Here is a 19795-nt window from a genome sequence, read left to right as displayed (position 1 = left end):
GCACCCTCACTTTCTGTCCGTAACTCAAGGGGTGGCTATTAACAGGTGGTATTAACCAACTGCTGGGTTAATATCGCAAGAGGGCATCAAGAATAAAAAGTGTTCAAGCCTGCTAAGCCAACTACAAGGCTTGGATCGCTAGAAACTTCAATTATTTTAGTCTGTAGGGTAAGCCTTCTGTGTCTTGCAGGTCATAAACAGCGTGGGTCTGAGTGAGTTCCCCATGAGCTCTGGTCATGTGCTGATCTGCACATGGGTGGCTGGCAGCAGCTAGTTCCATAAAGTGTGTGCCTGCCTTAAAGTCCGCAGCCCCTTGGTACAGATGGGTAATGCCCGACAAAATATCACGAGAGGGAGATACAAGAGTCATCATGTGGGAAAAGTGAGCACAGAACCAAAACCGCACAAGCACACGGGTGACACTGGGAAGAAACTAAGCATAGAGGTAATTGGGGTGCAGAAGTGCACCAAGGCATTGTAGGTTAGAAAGACCAGAGTGGGGTGAACTATCAGTAGGGGTGGCAACAGCAAGAAAGACTACACAATAATAGACAAAGGGATTAGGTAATAGTTTAAGATAATACAAGGTTGGGTGACATGGTCTGAAATTAAATTTGCGCATACGCGGTAGAATAGATTTGTCCCCTTTCCTCAGCGTATAAATTATTACAGAAGAATAACAAATGAAGATCCGTCTGAAAGGCTTGTCCATCAAATGGGAAAGGTGACAGGGCATCAATAGAATACGTTTTGGCAGGGTAGCCTAGCATCAGAGGGATACATTTCAGACGTCATCACAGTAATACAGATCAATGTGTGAGGCTAGAAACGAATGTCTGGTATGAAGACACAGTATAATATATGGTAGGTGTTAAAGAATATAGTTTAACCGTGACCTTGTTACAATTGCTCTTCCACCTGTCTCTTCCCAATCTATCCAGTAATCAATCGGCCTTTCAATTCTTTCCTTGAAATTGTCAAACCCAAGTTAGGATTGTTAAACAATTTTCCCGAGGCCTATTACTTGCAAGTTGGACTCAACATATTTTTACCATCGTATTTTAGATACCCTATCAAATTTCAGGCAGTCTTAATGTATCTCTAGTTAACTTTAATGTCTTTCTTCCAAATTGAATGCCACAATAAGATAGGGGCAATACGGGCCTGGTCCGTAATATGAGGCAGATTAAATTCAGAGTGGCAATTCTAAAAAGAACAAGTTTGCGCAAGACAGCCTAGTCTCTTCAAAAAACCATCCTTTATACCTTGGGGTTTGGATAGGTCAGTTGGGCCCCACACAGCTGCCCCATAAATTGCAACGGACACTACATTTGCCTGAGATCTTTTTTATAATGTCAATTGGTTTTGATCCCAGCTTTTTAAATAAAACTAAAAAGCCCTCCAATTTTTTTTCCCCATTTGCAACCCCCTATTAGTCACCATGCTTTGCCAGTTGCTCTCCCTATCAAATGTGACCCACAAATAGTTAAAAGTATCCACAACCTTGAGCTTGCATCCCTCTATAGGCATTCTTGGGTATTTCTTGAGCTTTGACCCTGCCACAAGAACAACCGTCTCGGATTCATTGACTTTCAGGGTCAAGTTCCCCATGAAGTTTGTATACTCATCTAGGAATCTTTGCATTGCATTGCCAGTAGTGCCAGCAGCACTCCATTGTCTGCACAGAGGAGCATCGGAGCGGAAGATTAATTAACTAGAGGAACGTCTTTAGTAGAAATCCCTCCAAGGTCAGCGGTATGGCATTGTTGTAGAATGCAAATAAAAAGGGGGCAAGGACACACCCCTGCCTCGCTCCACGTCTTGTGCACTCGCACTTGCCCTCTCTACCATAACAGACGCAAGCCGTGGCATCTGTATACATACCACAAATGAGGTAATAATCGAGGTATCAACTCCCATGTGTTCCATAATTTTCCACAGCTTAAAATGGACTACACAATCAAAAGCGGCAGACAAATTCATGAAGGCCATATAAAGGTGACCAACCTTAGCTGTCGTGTATTTAGCAATGATCAGATTTAAGTTTAGGCACTGCTCCGTTGTCCCCTTTTCTTTCCTAAAGCCATATTGCGAGGGAATTATATTCCTTTCAAAGGCCCATTCCTCATATCTATTTAAAAGTAGCGGCCTATTAATTTAGCTGTGCTATCCAGTAAAGAAATTAGCCTATAGTTTTTTGGGTGTGCCGTGTCCCATTTTTTATAATTAGGGATTAGGACCGTCTTTTTCCAAGAAGATAAAACACCTGTATGAGCTATTACGTTAAAAATATTAGTAAGAAGTGGGACCCAGAGTTCCTGTTCATCTCAAAAGAAATCTATCGAGACCCAATCCAGTCCTGGTGCTTTTAATCTGCTACACTGATTCAGAGCATACTTCATTTTTTACAAGCTAAGCTATATAAGGTTTCTTATGGCAGACACCGGTAAATCTATAGGTGGGCTGGATGCCTCTCCTTCTCCTCCTTCTTCGATGTGAGCCACCCATGCCTCTTGCAGGAGACATGTATCTAAATTAATCTGTGTCTTAAGAATGGGGGATGGACTATACTCCAAAAGCCTATACTATGTCCAAGTGCTACTGCACTTGGAAATTTCTCCCACGCCTCCTCTTTCAGCACCCTCAATCTAGCTAATCTTGCTAGTTTGTATGTGTGGCAGAGTAATCTCACCAAGGTAGTATCTCGTGGGATAGATCTTAAAGCCGCATGAAGTGTTCTTAGGACTTTGGAGATGGCATCATCAAACCAACGTACCTCCCTATGTTTATTGTGCGATTTTGGGCAGAGTCAGTGCTTTCATTTCTACTAAGATCTGGTCAAAAGCTAGTGGTATAGAATTATCAGTCGAGTTTGGCTCAAGGCATTTATCAATTTCCTGCCTCATTTTCAGCCACAACCCCCCCGATCAATATTTGAGTGTTAACCTTTTCCCCTTTTCAAAGTGACGCCATTTTTCCTTCCAATATAAGGTCTGAATAAAGGATTCTTTGAGGGTTTTTGTCTTTGCCCATACTGCATGTGGCAAGTAATTGCTGCATGATCGCTAAAGGCGTTGAAAGTTGTTTAAGTGGGAAAAAGGCACTAATTGATTCTGAAATCAATATATTGTCAAGCAACGTGGAATCTATCTGGCAGTGCTAGTATTACAAGGGTTAATTATCTCGAGGCCAGGGTCATTAGCAGTCTGTTCAAAATATCCCCTTAATCACTGTGCTGGTGGTGAGGGAGACAATCCCCATTACCATCATTCATGTTGCACACAGAGGGGGCCATCCTCCTGCGGTTATGGGAATTAAAGTCACCAACCCAAACGACGTTGAGGTTTTATGGTAAGAGTTCACAAGCTGACTACTGTCCCTTTCCAGGGGATTAATACTGTCGCCATATTAACACCAACATTATTATAAAAACTGATAAGGGTCCAATCCCGCCCTTCATGGCCCTCACATAGCAGAATTTGGCAATAGGATGAGGTGGCTACAAACTATCTTAATCCTGGCTATGTTGGATACTAAAGTTATTAACCCCCCCCCCCCCCCACCCCCCATGAGCAGCAGTAGAGCGCACCGCTTGTGTCTGATAAGGACTGCCCATCTTTATAGATATCAATTTCCCATGTTTCTTGGAAACAGATGATGTCATACTGTGTCACCATTTAGGATTAGTTATTTTCTGCTTTAAGTCCGCTATATTCCAAGACATGATTTTTTAGGAGATCAAAATCCCATTCTACTGGGACGTGATTCTCTGTTAAGGGAACACTCCCACTTGTTCCAAGCGGGTTTGTTAGAGTTTTACAGAGTCTCTCGCAGGGGCGCAAATCTATTGCAGAGTGGTATCGCAGGGTTCATTTGAACAGAGCAGAGGTTTGGGAGAGGATTGGCGTTAGGAAGGGGGCAAAAGAAATTAAAGGACTTTGCTTTGGCGTGCGCAGGTGTAGTAATGCTACAAGGTTTGTAAAAAAGGCCTAGTGGCAGTGCGAAGATCTCAATGTCAAACGATGGGATGTTGGGCAATATCCTCAATATTTCACCCACCAAAAAATGATTGTTAAAATGTATGACAATACAACCCCCTCCGATTGTTTTTGCTGAAAACTCCACCCAATATACCCTGCATTCCATAATAAGGTGTTGGTGTGTGTTAATCCTGCGGATGTAAAATCTTGACAACCAATGTAGGACCTTATGCATTAGGTGCTCTGTTGATTCTTCTTGGTTAGGTTTCAAGGTTGGTATACTGACTAAAATAATTATAAAAGGGCATGCAGCAGAAGTGTTCATGGGGGGTCCAAAATCTCTCCGTATCCGCGCAGCTGGATTAGCGGATTAGTCGTGTGGCATAGTCATTTGTAGTACTTGCATCTCTGAGCTCATTATTCTATTATTCTCACTAGGGGCTATGCCTCTGTCCATCCTTCCTGGGACTCTCTCGGCACCCTTCTCCTATAGAATTTATATGGGGGTATGATAGTTTGAGGGGAGGGGGGAGAGATTAGTGGGTTCTCCTCCCTCCGTCACATAATGAATGCGTTGGGCACTAGAGCGATCTACCAGATTTTCTACAGTTGACATCAAAACAGGGACAGCGGAGGGTGGCAGGCGGGGAGATGGCACTTGGGATTGCATGAGCCTACCCAGACTCCCCTCCCCTAAACCAGAACTGGTATCCCTCCGGGAAAAGGGCATTAGTCTCTTCTATTTTAGTCAATCTGTCTACGATGTGTTGAAGATAAGTTGAAACAATTAGGTCAAGTTTTTGGTAGAGTTAGTCAATGGAAGGTGGTAAGACAGTCCTAAGAGTAGTAGTTAGATTTGTGACCATCGGTGTGACCGGATGGCTAGTTCCATTAATATTGGAAGTCTTTACAGTCTTGGTCGGGCCTTTTTTACTTTTTTTAAACCCTTCCACACTTCCTTTCGCTTGGAGGCTCCGCATCTAAACTCGGGTGAGACGAGAACAGGGGGGGGGGCGGGGGGGGGGGGCGGGGAGGACGATGGTTATGTTACCACTTAATGTGGCCGATTAAACAACCGCACAATTTGGGATCTCTTTTAGTGAGAGGCGCCGCTCTGTCAGCTCAATTTCCTTTGAGTGCAAAAACAACAAATGGACAGAATGCAGAATAATGTCATACTTTCACCCCAGTACAGAGATCTGGGCCGAAATCCATCGTTTTTTGCTCCCCACGCCATTCCAGTTTGAACCCAGCCATATGCAAATCAGTCCTGTTCCTGAGCCCAATGGGAACAGTCCAGCCCGAACTGCCAGGCCAGGTCCTCCCTAGACTGGAAACAAGCAACCTAGGACCGGTTTTGGGGTCTGGAGTCAAGCTAGCCTGGCTGATGAGGGGTGATGCCCCGAAACAGTCCCAGGATGCTTGTTTCGGTCCAGGGAGGCCCTGGCTTGGCAGTTGGGGCTGGACTGTTCCCATGAGGCACAGGGCCAAGACTGATTTGCATATGGCTGGGTGTAAACTGGGGTGGCATGGTGAGCAAAAGAACGATGGATTTAACCCAGATCGAATGACTGGGGGTGAATGTTTGATTTGCTCTGCATTCCGTCTATCCTGGGTGTCTTTTGCTATTTCCTTTGAGAGCACATCCGCTGCTCTCGTCAGGAAGGAGTCCAGCATGTTGGTTATTTCCCCTCCCACATATGTAGTTTTGGTCTTCCTCCTTGCCATGTCTCAATATACTCTGTAGTTTGGTGAGAATCGCCCTGCAGAAGACGGCCCCCTACAACCGCTCAGATCAGAAGTTAGAGTGGTGGCCCAGCCTCCTCCAGGCGCTGACTGGCGTGGAAGGGACCGCCCATGGCCCAGGTACGTCCCACGCCGCATGCAGGCGTCGCGCTTAAAAGCGTTCACCAAACGCAGGGGGTGACGGGAGACATATATCCCCCCGCAGCGCCCACCATGAGATCAATTTCCGAATTTTCATATGAATACATCAGCGAGTTAACGGCCTTAATCACCTTTGAAACCGTATAGTGACTTGTTGCATGCATCCTGCCGACAGAGATATCTTATACAGCTTACCTCATAGGCAGGGCAATCCGACTAACCAGGCTGTTGAATTATATTCGTTGTTGGTTTGCCTACTTCATCTGGGGGAGGAATTATAAGACTGTATTGCTGAGTAATAACCAGCCTGTTCGCTGGAGCGGTTGCGCCATGCACTATGTATTATGCCGTACTTCTGTCTATACCTAAAGAAAAACAATGACAATTTAATTTTTTTTAAAACATATTCGTAGGTAAGATTGCCGAACGGACGTAGCCAGTCTCGGCTCTCAGTCAACGCGCTGTTCTGGAGCAAATAACAGCAGTTTCCTGGAACTCTGAAAGCTGAGAACTGCTCCCGTACTGCACGGAAGATGTAGCGCATCAACGAAGCGACCTTACCTGCCTTGCAACCCGCAGGTTCGGTCCCGGCCTGACCTCGAAAGGACAAAGCAGGTGCACGGCAAAATGGCGGACTACGCACGGGTCTGAACAGAGAACTCTGCAGGTGCTCACGGGAGAGGCTGTATGAAGAACCTGGCTCTCAATTAATCTTCCATCGCCAGAGGTAAGGCCCAGGGCCATCGCGACCCATGGAGCACCCACGCCGACACCTCCCGAAGCACAATATACGCCGCTTCACCTCGCCACCCGCTTGCCCGTCTTCAAAATGACTGCTTTTCAGTAACATTGGCGCCGCCGCCGGAACAACCCGACTCGGGGCCCCGTGTCTACCTCCTGCCAGGCGATGCGCTGAAGGGGATAATATATTGCTGCTCCCCTCTGACCCTGGGGCAGATCTACCGTACCATCATCTGTGCGGCCCCCGTGTTGACCAGACGGCCACAAAATGGCACCCCTTCAACTCCATTACGGATAGTCTCTATGCGACACTGATTGCATTCACTGGGACCCACGAAGGTTGAGGGTGGCGGCGGCTTGCACCTGGATGGCTGATTTTGCTCTCTGAGTGAGGCCTCTAGTCCCTTGCCACTCTGTGCCATGTGCACCATGAGACACCGCACCCGGCACGCTCCTTCCCTCCACCCTTTCTTGAGGAAATTGCCCTCCACTCATCAGCACCAAGTACACAACGGGCCAGCTTGCCCAGTCTTCGGGGATCCTTGTACCGACGGTAGGTGTGTCTGCATCTCTGGGTCTTCAGCGGTTTGCATCCTCGCTACACCTCAGCATTAACAGCCCCTCACGTTGGAGCACGGAATCTCTGACCGCCTTAGTCGTTACGGCAGGGGTCCTCCAGGGCCAGTCCACATGCCGCCAAAGAAGGGGACGAACAGGACAACTGCCACGGTCTCCGACTTCTTCACTACAACAGGTAGGCGCCTGACGTTGCACGGAGACAACAAAGCAACCACCATGGCCCTCACGAAGGCGGACCTCCTGGCCATGTTCCAAGACTTTAAGACGGAGCTGCGAAAGGACCTTGTCCAGGACATCAAATCCTCCATGGAGCAACTGAGGACGGACTTGACCGAAAGGCTGACTTCCCTCCAACAGGACGTGGATTTTGTGGGAACTAGAGTGTTAGATCTGGAGGTGCACCACCAAGAACAAGAAAAACTCACCACGGAACTCCGTGATGATGTCCGAACTCTCTGGGACCAGCTACTCCAGACACAGCTCAAGGCGGAGGACCTCGAAAACAGGGCCCGGAGAGCGAACAAATGCGTTAAGGACCCGGAGGAGGGCACGGAGGAGCCTGACCTGGGAGCCTTCATGGTGGGGCTATTTCCGGAAATCCTGAGTCCCCAATCCCTCAAAATAAAACTCGAAAGGGTCCATCGAGCGGGAAGTTTGCAGGCCGGCGAGAAAAAGAGACCCGCAACATCCTAGCGAAATTCCATTCCTATAAGTCAAAGAGACAGTGCTCATGGCGGCTAGCACAAGGGGGTCCATTTCATTCCAAAATCACACTTCTGTAACTTACCAGGATCTAGCACCTGCTACTCTGGCACGGAGACAATTGTTCAGACCCATCGCTACCAAAATACGAGATGATAAAAATTAGATATCGATGGACCTACCCGTTTGGACTCAGTTTTGAATTCAACAAACAGCGCCCTGCTGCGCCCTTACGGTTGGGAACAGTGAACTTCTCTTCTTCTGATGCCAGGTCTGATTTGATATCTGCATCATACTTGCATGTTGATTATTTCTTCTTGCTCAGGGAAAAGTTCTATGTTGTCAGTTCCAATGCGGGAGGACGGCCTTTACTCCCACCAGGTGTGGGTCGGTCTCATCAGCAGTTTCTCAGCCGCACAAAGATGTTTCTCCTTAAAAAAAATTTGCACTGCTCCGGGATGGGCGCGGATGGGGCCCTCAGACCTGCTGTCCCACCTAATCCCTGAGGCGCTTCATTCCCCCTAGCCGGGATCTGGTACAGATTTTCTTTTTGTATTTCTTGTTCAGATTCAGTTTCTTTTCTTTTCTGGGGTTTGAGGGGAGGGAATGGGTGAGACATGGTGGCGGCTTTTTAACATTTTGTATGGATAGGTTTTATGATCACAATGTACTTATGGATTGCGATAGATGGTGGTGTACTCATTCTTGGGGACACGCGGGGACTCAGGCCATGACAGGATGGGTGGGACCTTCAACAAGATGCTGCTTTTCCCCTAACACCATGAAAATCATCATAGGAACTTGGAACGTTAAATGTCTTAATTCCCCTCAAAAACGCCAAAAGGTGTGGAAGTATATTATTGATCACCATCTTGATGTAGTGGCCCTACAAGAAACACACCTAGCTAGAACAGAGGACACCCGTCCCCGACACAAACACTATCCACTAGTTTACAGATCCTCAGCACAAACGAAACAGAGGAGTGGCACTCCTATTTCATTCCTCCATAAAATTCCAACTGTTGGACGTCCAACACGACAAAGACAGCCGATGGATAATGGTTAAGGGCCGTTTAATGGGGAAACTTTGCACTTTCGCAGCGGTATATGCCCCCAACACTGGACAAACGATTTTCTTAACTCTTTTGGTGAAGCTATTAGATTTCGTGGAGGGGCCGATGGTTCTCATGGGCGACTTCAACTTAACCTGGCAGAAAGACTTACATAGCACACACCCACAGCGCTCAGAAATGAGCTCCTTTTCCACTGACACGCGACAACATTTCCATGACATGGGACTCTTAGATGCCTGGCGCACCCTCTATCCCCACTCCCGAGATTACACTTTTTATTCGTATGTTCATCGTACATATTCCCGACTTGATTACATTTTTATCAGCCAATCACTAATGGGCGCCCTACAAGAGGCCAAAATATTTCCTCTCAGAGTGACCACAGGCTCCTTCCAATTTGTATGTCCTGGAGCGGAAATGCCTCTGCTACTCCCAGGTGGTACTTTCCGACCACGCTTACGCGGGACAAGGAATCCTGCACTAAGAGAAGCCATCACTGAATTTTTGTTTACATTAACAAACCGGAAGACACATCAGAATATACCACCTGGGACACGTTTAAGGCGGTCTTCTGAGGGAAATGTTAGAGATTAGAGACCAATCTGGATTTATTAACGGTCGACAAACACACGATAACACAGCCGAATTATACATTTAATAGAGAAGGCCAACAGACGTCAAATCCCAGCTGTCCTGGTGGGATTGAATGCTGAGAAAGACTTCGACAGGGTAGACTGGACATTCCTCTTTCATACCCTCACGGCCTTCGGATTTGCGCCCCAATTCCTTACTATGATCCGGGCTAATCATCTCCAACCCCACTCTAAAGTTGTAGTCAACTGTGTGCACTCGCCATCCTTCTTCCACACCAGAGGCACTAGACAGGGGTGCCCCCTTTCACCCCTACTCTTCGCCCTCAGTATCGAGCCTTTAGCGACAGCAATTCGAGCCAACCCTGCAATCCAGGGGATACCATTCACTGGGGAACAGCTTAAAATTTCCCTTTTCGCGTACAATGTCCTATTGTCGCTCTCAGATCCAGCCACGTCCCTTCCACCTTTACAGTCGGAACTTGTACGGTTTGAAGCGGTAGCAGGCTTTAAAATAAATCTAGGCAAATGGTACATCCTCAACCCTACACTCCCACAGGCGGAACTCCGCAGGCTCCAGTCTCTTACGCCTCTCCAATGGACCACTTCCTCTATACAATACTTGGGAGTCCAGCTCACACCAAGGGTAGAGGGGCTCTATGCTGCTAATTTCCCTCCCCCATTCTTACCCATATCCAAACAGAGCTCACAAGGTGGAAGCCTCTCTTTTTGTCCTGGCTAGGCCGGATATACGCCGTGAAAATCCCATCGAATTGGAGAGAGACTTTTTTGGCGAGTTAAAGCTATGATCTTGCACTTCATCTGGCAGGGGGGACGCGCCTGCTTTTTTTCCCCCTACTACGTCGCTCTCAAACGGAGGATGGGTTCGGACTCCCAGACATCCAACTATATTATAAAAGCTGCACAATTGAGAGTCCTGACTGAGTGGGCGAAACAGGAATCCAATAAACACTGGTTACATATGGATCGCAGTGTGACGGGAAGGACTATATGGGACCTGATTTGGCACCCCAAAAAGGACGGACCTAGGAATACTTACATTAGCACTCCTACACCACCCTGAAGGCATGGGACTCAGTGGCAGGGGATGATAGGTGGACTTCTTTCCCCTCACCATTCACACCACTCCATTTTAACCCTGCATTTCCCCCGGGTTTACAGGAGGGACCTTTTGATGCTTGGAGGGAGGGAGGGTATTTAGCCCGACACCTTTTTCACAATTTTGACCCCCTCACCTTTGACAGCAGCAAGAGGGACAATGGCCTAGAGAACACAGAAAGACACCGCTACAACCAGCCGATGCACTGGGCCCTCACACCCCAGGTGTGAGAGGCGGCTACCCGTCCTCTCACAAAATTTGAATCCTTCCTCACTAAGGCCACTTCTATGAAAGGAGTGATTTCCTTTCTATATAACTTTCTCCTTACCACTATACTATCTCCACGACCACTATATATGTCCATGTGGGAGGGAATATTGCAGCGTGGCATTTCGGAAGTCGAATGGGCCCATTTATGGTCTGACATCATAAGGTTCAATCACTCCATAGAGCTCCGGGAAGCCCACCTTAAGACCACGATGGACTGGTATCTCCATCCCTCCAAGCTTAGACAGATCTTTCCCAACACGTCCGATAGATGCTGGAAGGGTTGCAGGCTCCTGGGGGACTTAACATATATGGTGAGATTGCCAGACTATACACCCCTTTTGGGAAGAAATACTTGCACACATTAAGGATATACTAGGATACCCCATCCCAACCACCATGGCAGAGGTTCTTTTGGGACTTTGCGACCCTTCCTTGAAACACCAGACCCGGGCTGATAAGACTATCATGTAGCTATGTATAGGAGCGGCGAAGGTTACCCTAGCAGCCGCCTGGAAGAGGAGGGAAGCTCCAGCAATCACCCTCTGGCATTCTAGATTATGGAAACTGCTTAGAACGAATGTCAGACATTTTCAGGGATAATTTCAAGAACTTTGAATTTAAATGGGGCCCATTGGTCACCTTCCTCTCCCGTGGACTGCCATCGCTGTCTGCCCTTCCACGGTCAGAGCCCTGCATCTCTTTTAGATGTGAGTTGCCTAATATCAACGCAAGTTGAAGAACCCGTTTTCTTTGTGCCGCCACCATTGTAGGGGAGGGGCAGGGAGACGGGGGTGTTTTTTTCCTCTTGCTTTTGATGCTCCACGGTTGGGAGCTGTTTTTATATGACTCTTAGTACTCCTTCTGTAGCGCCTTCTGAATAGAAGGAATGGAGGGCAAGCAATCACAAAAGAAAGATGGGACATTGACTTACCTCGTTTGCTTCCTCGTAAGAAACACAAGGATGTACCCTAAGCCCCAGTGATGCTAGAAACGGTACCCTTTAGTTAAGCACTATAATGAGTATGTGTTTGGGCCAATCCTTAGCGATGTGTAACGCTGTACAGTTTAAGCCCTGTCAAACTTTGCAACACCCCCTGTGTGGGGTAAAATTATGGTAATGTCATACGATGTACTAGGTCAAAATCTTCAATGAAAATAGGTTTAAAAAGAAAAAAAAAAAAAAAAAAAACACAGTCTAAAAACACTTACAAATACAACCACCTACCTACCTCATATTTCACCTTGTGGCCAGCTTTTGCCTTTTTTAAACGCTCCAAAGCATCTTTTCGTCCTTTTTTATCAGTCTTCTCACGTCGGGAGCGTGAGGCAGCAAAACTGCCAGAGTCAGAAACAGCTTAGAGAGGAAAATAAAATAAACAGGGATGTTAAAATAGACAGACAATTGTACAACTGACAGAGCAACTTTTTCTGGAAATCTCTTCACAAGTTTAAGCCAGTAAATTACCTAGGTAGCCATGAGAACTGGTGACCTAATCAGCACATGTACTTCCTTACTGTATTAACCTACATTAACACCAACAACAAGGGGAGTGGCCTAGCAGGCTAAGATGGCGGTCGCACCTGGAGTGTGCTCCTGGACCCCTCTGCTACCCACCTGTAATCCGCCTGCTTCAATGGACATCCAGTGCTGAGAATTGCTATCACCACATCAGCCACTTACCTGGTGGTAGTCCTGGGTCCTGAAACTCCGAGCTCCGGTGCCTCCGGCGATCGCTTGACGGTCCAGTCGGCGCCCGCGGCTAAGATGGCAGCCGTCCCTCCTTCCCCGTTGCAGCCTGTCATCGGGGCCAGAGTTGCAGGTGCGACGTCGACTTGCGGCTGGGAGGCGTCTGTGGTGCAACGGAGATATGGACGTCGCTTGCCTCCCCTTCCTCTCACCTGGACTGTGCTTTGTGCGGCCCTGGCTACTGCTGGAACCCCGTTGCGGTGGTGATCCCGGGCACGAGGCTGCACCTCCCCCTCGTCTGGGTTTGAGTCTCTGTGGTGGCGCATCTGGCTCCCCGCGGCCCTGCTCTCCCATCGGCTGTCACTTCGGGTGGCAGGAGCTTAGTTTTGTGAGTGGGGTGCAGCGCTGCCGGTGGCCAGCTGCGGAGACGTGGCCTGCGGGGAGGTCTCATCGCTGGCTCCCGCCCTCCTCCTCGCCACGGTAGAGATCGGCTTCCGCAATGGGACCTGCACTCCTGCGGTGCGGTGCTGCTCCTGTGGCCCCTGGTGGCGGCACTGCCGGCGGGCTGCCTCCCGACCCCCCCCGCCCGCACCTGAGGCCCTGAAGCGGAGGATTGCGGTGCCTGGCCCCCCTACGGTGCTCCCGTGTAATCGGCCGTCACTTTGGGTGGCGGGAGACTGGTTTGGAGATCGGGGGGGGGGTAGGAGGCACTGCCGACACCTGGCTGCCGAGACAAGGCCGGTGAGAGAGCCTGGCATCGTTGTCCCCAGTCTTCTTCCTGCTGCGGCGGCAATCGGCTCCCTATTGTGAGGCTGGGTACTCCTGTGGTGCGGTGTCGCTCCTGCGCCCTCCGCGGTGGCGGTGTTGCCGGCTAGCTGCCTCTTGACCCCATACGGTAGCTGCTGGGAGGCCCCTGACTTCCACTTGGCGCTCCTTGTATCCAGTGCTATCTACGGCTGTATCCCGGCTCCCCTGCGGCGTTGCCATGGTTCCGGCTGGCGAGTCGGGCGGCGGGGGCCGGTGGTGGAGAAGAGCTCCTGGCCGCTGGCTGGCGGCGGCGCAGACCCGGCGAGTGGTGACCCTGGAACGTGGTGAGTCCCGGCGAGTGGGGGGGGGGGGGGGGTTATGGGAAGGGAGCCTTGGTCTGGCTGTGGGTGAACCCCCCCCCCCCGTGCGTATGGCTTGCGTGTGAGCTGGGTGCGGAGAAGACGTTACGGATGGCTTGTATGCTGCGGATTCGCCCTCCCGGACCCTGGTGCCTTGCCTTTGGAACTGCGTCACTGCTTTGGCCTGGTGGGGGAAGTGCCACCGGCACCTGCTGCGGGCCTCCTGAAACAGGCCTTCCGCTGCCCTCGGCTGTTCTGCCTTCTGGGTGCTGCCCTTGGGCCTGCCGCTTTGCTTGGTCCGGAGGACACTGATCCCACCCCTTGAGGACCGGCGTACTTTGTTTTGCCCCGCTGCCCGGGAGTGCCCCTCGCCGGAGCTATTGGGTCACCTAGTGGAGTGCTGTGACCTGGTCGTGCCGTGCCCCCCACTTACCTTCCCCTGCCTGCAGGCCGCCCTGGCCCGGGACCCGCACTCTACCCTCCCCTTGCCAACAGGCAGCCATGGCCAGAGACAAGGTACCAAAGACGCCCGCCACCCAAACTAAGATTGACCGCTTCACCACCGTGGACGCTGGAGCCACGGGTGGGCTCACAGACAAAACCTCCGGCAGCAACAGACCTCTCTACCATCCTTCAGGCGATCCATATGTCTCAATCCTCAGTTGAGGGGAAGATCGCGTTGACATGACCCTGATCCGGCAAGACCTCCGTAATGCCACTGCCCGGATTACAGAGGCAGAGTCTCGAGTCGCTGTTGTGGAGAAGGACGTCCACCAGCTCAAAACTTCAGGCGACCCAACTTCAATCCCACACGCATGAGCTACACCGTCTGGTCGAGGACGCTGAAAACCGAGCCAGCCTTGTTGGATTTTCGGAAGACGTAGAGCAGGGTCGGGCAGTGGATTTCGTGGAGCGTTGGATACGCTCCTGGATGCCAGAGTTCTCTCTCCCCTTGGTTCACGATTGAGAGGGCGCATCGCTTGCTTGCTCCTCGCCCGCGGCCAGGCGCACCTCCAAGACCAATCATCTTTCACATCCTCAACTTCAGGGACAGAGACGATATCCTGGCAGAGTCCCGAAAACAGCAGCCTCTCAAGCACGAAAATCTGACTATAATGGTCTTCCCCGACTACACTCTAGCAGTCCAGTCCCAGCGTCGCTCGTATGCTGAGGTCAAGCAAACGTTACGCTCGCTGAACATCAGTATTGGCTCCTTTTTCCGGCTCGGCTGCGAGTGATTTTTCAGAACAAATCTTTCTTCTTCGATACGCCTGAGGAGGCGTGGACATTGGCAACAGAGGAGCGGTCGACACCGCCGTTCGGTGGCAGAGAGGGCGCCCGGCAGGACATGTCGACCCTCCGGCCACGACGCCGGCGCTCCAGGAGGCGCAGGGGCCAGCGGTGCACTCCCTCGGACTCTCCATTGGGTCCTCAGCGGGGACGCGCACCGGGGCCATCCAGGGGGACTGCTCCTCCTGGGTGGTGCTCCGGTTCTCTGGACCGCCCTGATTCCGCCCCGCCCATCCTCGCTGGACCTTCCGGACACTGATCTTTCCTGCAGCCCGACGCTCCTTCCCGGGCCGGATTGAGTCTGTGCGAATCTGTCGGCTTTCCTTGCTCCAGCTACAAAACGATGTCTTTAATTGCTAGCTCCTAGTCTTATGACTCACTGATTACTGATATGTACATCCTACTATGAGGAGGGGTCCTCCATGATGTTCCCCGTTACCAAGCGTTTCAGTTTGGTTCTTTTCTTCCCTGTTTACTGTATGGGCGACGGATGCTTCCGTTCCTGAAGTGTAGGGTGGGGGGCATTGGAGCTGCGGCTCCAGTTTGTTCTGTTTATTTTTTTTGTTCTTTGCGCCAATTCTGTCACGCTACATCTGGGTGAACGCATCCCACACACTGTCATGACCTCATGTCCACTGGCTCTGGGCTCGGCCTTCTTCCCACCCGTTCCACCACACCGGCCGACGGCTCGGTTTCCTTCACGGTCCCCTCATGTCCTGCTTCAGGAGACCCACTTGGCAACCACTGCCCCTTCCTTGCGCGCTATGGCTTCGGCGCAGTCTGGCATTCTGGATTTAATAGAGGTTCGAGAGGGGTGGCTATCCTGGCGCGCCGCGCTCTTCCCCTAGTAGCGCGTAAAGTGATGCACGGCCCGCAGGGTTGTTTTGTTCTTCTAGAAGGGGCCCTCGGAGCCCGCCTCCATAATTTACTAGTGGATTATTCACCCCCCCGCCCTGCTAGTCCCCACACTCCGTAGACTTACCCCTGCGATCGCTGCCCTGCTCCTGGGACGGACCATGGTGGGAGGTGATTTTAACGCGTTTATGGACCCTGATCTGGACTCTACATCCCCTTCCTCCACTTTCAGAACTGCCCACTCCGGCCTCCTCTCGACATGGGCCGCTGGCCTGGGACTCGGGGATGCCTGGAGACTTTGGCACCCGACTACACGGCAGTACACCCACACATCAGCTTCTCACCACACACATGCGCACATAGACTATATCTTCCTGCCGGCCTGGGACTGTCGGGCGACTCAAGTGGTCTCTAGCCTTCCCAGGGGCCTTTCAGATCATTCTCCAGGGACGCTCCGTGCAGGGGCCCTCCCCCCATCCTCCCGCCCACTTTGGCGGCTCAACGCCTGGTTCCTCCAGGACGAAGAGTTAAGAGACAGCGTTGGTCCTCCTCTCGTACCCTCTGGGAGGCCGGTAAGGTCACCATCCGAGGATTCGCTAAGGGCCAGCTTAAACTCACCCGTGCGGCCCAGGACTCCCAGCTCAGGCTTCTGGAAGCACAGGCCGCCTGGCTTGAGACACTCCAACCCGAGGACAGAGATGAGGCCCAAGACAGGAGACTTACATTTCTGAGAGAAGAGATCAGGCAGACCTCCATGGAAGCTGCCAAACTCCTTTGGCGCTCTTCTGTGACCCGAGTGTACGGCTGGGGAGATAAAAATGGGAAACTCCTCCATCGTCTGGCCACTTACTCAATGGCCAATCGTATCATGCCGCAAGTGTTTGACGCGAGTGGCGGTATTCATCGCGCTCCGTTAGCAGTGGCTCAGTGGGTCGCTACTTACTACACTACCCTATATTCGGCGCGGGCGCCTGGTCTTTCCCTCCATGGGCTCCTGCAGAGAGAACGTTTCCCCCTTCCGTGTCTTAGTGATTCCGAGGCGGCGGATCTGGATCTTCTGCTTGCCCCCAAGGAGGTGGCGGACGCCATCTCCCACATGGCAGCTGTTAAGACGCCATGCCCGGACGGGCTCCCACAAGAATTCTACTCGTCCCTCCGGGATGCTTTGGTCCCGCCTCTCATTGAGATGTATAATGAAGCAGTGGAATGTGGCTCCTTTCGCCCAGAGACGGACATGGCTACCATTGTAGTGATCCCAAAGTCTCAACCCCCCTCGAGCTGTCTTCCGGACTATCGTCCCACCTCACTCATCAATACCAAACTTAAGATTTTCACCTCCATCCTGGCCAACCGCATTCGGCCCCATCTAACCACCCTGGTTCATCCGGACCAATGTGGCTTCATGCCTCTCCAAGGCACCAGACACTGTCTCAGACGCCTTCATCTTGCTCTTGCAAACCGGCACTTGCTGTCCCCATATTTGTCTCTCCTGCTTGTAGACTTCGAGAAGGCTTTTGATTCGGTTGATTGGGGTTACCTGGAGGCTGTCTTGGAGCAGATGGGCTTTGGTGCTCCCTTCCGCAAGCTGGTGAGGATGCTGTACCATCAGCCCCGGGCGCAGGTCCTAGTCAACGGAGCTCCATCTCACCCTTTCCCCATTCGACGTGGCACGCGGCAGGGATGCCCACTCTCTCCGATCTTCTTTGCCCTGGCTATGGAGCCCCTAGCCTGCCTTATTCGCAGCGACCACTCCCGCACGGGCTGGCGGTGGCCCGGCTTTGAAGAAGACAAAAGCGCACTTTATGCGGATGATGTCCTGCTGTTTTTGGCAGACCCAGCCCAGTCGGGACCCCGATGCCTCAGAGCGCTTGACCTCTTTGAATGTACCTCTGGCTTACGGCTCAACTCAGCCAAGTCCGTTCTGGTCCCCCTGCACGTATCGCGGGAGTGCTTTGATTGGCAGTCGACGATTCCCCTTTGACGGCAGTCCTTCAAGTACTTGGGGATCTGGGTGGCCCTTCTCCCCGAACTTGCATGGTCGCTAAACGTCACCCCGCTGGTCAAGCGGGTCCATGCGGATCTCTCGAAATGGCGTGCTCTGCCCCTAAACCATTTGGGAAGGCAAGCCCTCTTCAAAATGATGATTTTACCTCATTTTCTCTACAAACTCCAAAACACACACCTCTTGTTCGCCAGGTCTTGGTTCTGGGAGATGGTAGGTCTGATCACGAAGTTTTTATAGGAGGGGGGGGGGGGGGGGGGGGGGAGGGGGGGGAAGAGGTCCAAGGTCGCATTCCACCTTTTGTAGGTGGTCTTGGTCTGACGAGCCTCTATTTGTATTATTTAGCGACCCGACTCCTCACGACTGGTTTAATGGCGGATGGTCTAACCCGGCGTAGCGCCTGGAATTGCACACTCGGGGCTTTGCCTACCTCCAGGGGATGCTATATGGTGCGGCTGTCCCTCGGGCTCTCCCAGAGGTTACTCGTGGAGTGTTCCTGGCTTGGCCGGTCTCATTAGGCCACACCCGCTGGTCAGGCAGGCTGACTCAATATACCCCCCCCTGTGGTGCTGCACCCGGCTCGAAGAGGTGGCTTCCTTGGCATGGTTCCGGCAGTGGGACCTCATTGGGATATCCCTGTTGGGCGAGGTCTGGAGCGGTACCCACTTGCGCTCCTTTCAAGACCTGCAGGCCAGGCACTCTCTCCACCCCATACTACATAAAGAAGGGGGGACCGGGAGCATAATTAGAGAATAGGTCCAGTACCCATGCTCCCTCAAAATCACGTGTTAATATTGAGAGGGTAACAGTTCCTAAAGATTAGAGAGAAAAGATTGTGTGTGCTCTAGTTATGGTCGGGCCAAATGAGTGTGAGGAATTTCTCCTTTGAAATATAGTGCCCTCACACACCCTTTCGAGTGTCCTGCTTCATCATGGGGCGTTGCTCCTCGTGGGGGTGGCGCTGCAGTCCCCCACGGGCCCCGCAAGAGGGCTCTTTATCGGAGATCTTTTTTTGGAGACGCCGCGGTTGTGCATGGGGGTGTGTGGGCCTATCTATGAAGGAAGTGAGTGGTGCGTTAAAACTACTAGGTAGAAGCCAAGACCTTTATTCACGGCTCTGTCTAGTATAGATTAAAAATGATCCTGGAGCTCCTCATGGAACAAAATAATGAGGGCAGGTATAAAATTAACTGCAGCTCTCAGGATAAAAGAGTGGATAAGGGGTGAAAGTCCTACTGAAGTAGGGTCAACATGTTTCGCGCTTCAGAGTAGGTCCATAAGGGATCCAATCGCGCTTCGTCAGGACCAAATCAAAAGTGAGAGTAAAAAATGTGAATTCTAGAAATAGGTACCAGTGATGTAAAATACTGTGAACCTATATATAAAGGTCTTGGCTTCTACTTAGTAGTTTTAACGCACCACTCACTTCCTTCATAGATAGGCCCACACACCCCCATGCACAACTGCGGCGTCTCCAAAAAAAGATCTCCGATAAAGAGCCCTCTTGCGGGGCCCGTGGGGGACTGCAGCGCCACCCCCACGAGGAGCAACGCCCCATGATGAAGCAGGACACTCGAAAGGGTGTGTGAGGGCACTATGTTTCAAAGGAGAAATTCCTCACACTCATTTGGCCCGACCATAACTAGAGCACACACAATCTTTTCTCTCTAATCTTTAGGAACTGTTACCCTCTCAATATTAACACTCTCTCCACCCCACCCAATTTTTCTGCTATCTGCATCTGCGCCATGCCCTCTGCTCATACATCCCAGATGGTACTTCCTTGCCGGAATACAGTCCGCCAGAAGCTCAGATTATGACTGGTGACTTGGGGAAAGGGGGGATTTCCAGAATATACCGATCCTTTACCAATAATGTCCCCAACTCCCCCTCTCAGCTCCGCGATAAGTGGG

General features: G+C 51.1%; 1 protein-coding gene across 1 annotated transcript in view; it reads right to left on the bottom strand.

Moving 5' to 3' along the window:
- POLA1 (DNA polymerase alpha 1, catalytic subunit) overlaps positions 1 to 19795 on the bottom strand; it is a 2011520-nt gene that overhangs the window by 1927757 nt on the left and 63968 nt on the right. Inside the window, exon 2 of the mRNA XM_085622423.1 lies at positions 12172 to 12296. Within this exon, the coding sequence (XP_085478549.1) occupies positions 12172 to 12296 (125 nt within the window). The remainder of the gene's footprint in view (positions 1 to 12171; positions 12297 to 19795) is intronic.

This window comes from Triturus cristatus, chromosome 8 (assembly GCF_964204655.1).
Source record: "Triturus cristatus chromosome 8, aTriCri1.1, whole genome shotgun sequence".
Classification (NCBI taxonomy): domain Eukaryota; kingdom Metazoa; phylum Chordata; class Amphibia; order Caudata; family Salamandridae; genus Triturus; species Triturus cristatus.
The sequence above is the reverse complement of the archived record's forward strand: the minus strand, read 5'-3'. Positions and strand labels throughout refer to the sequence as shown.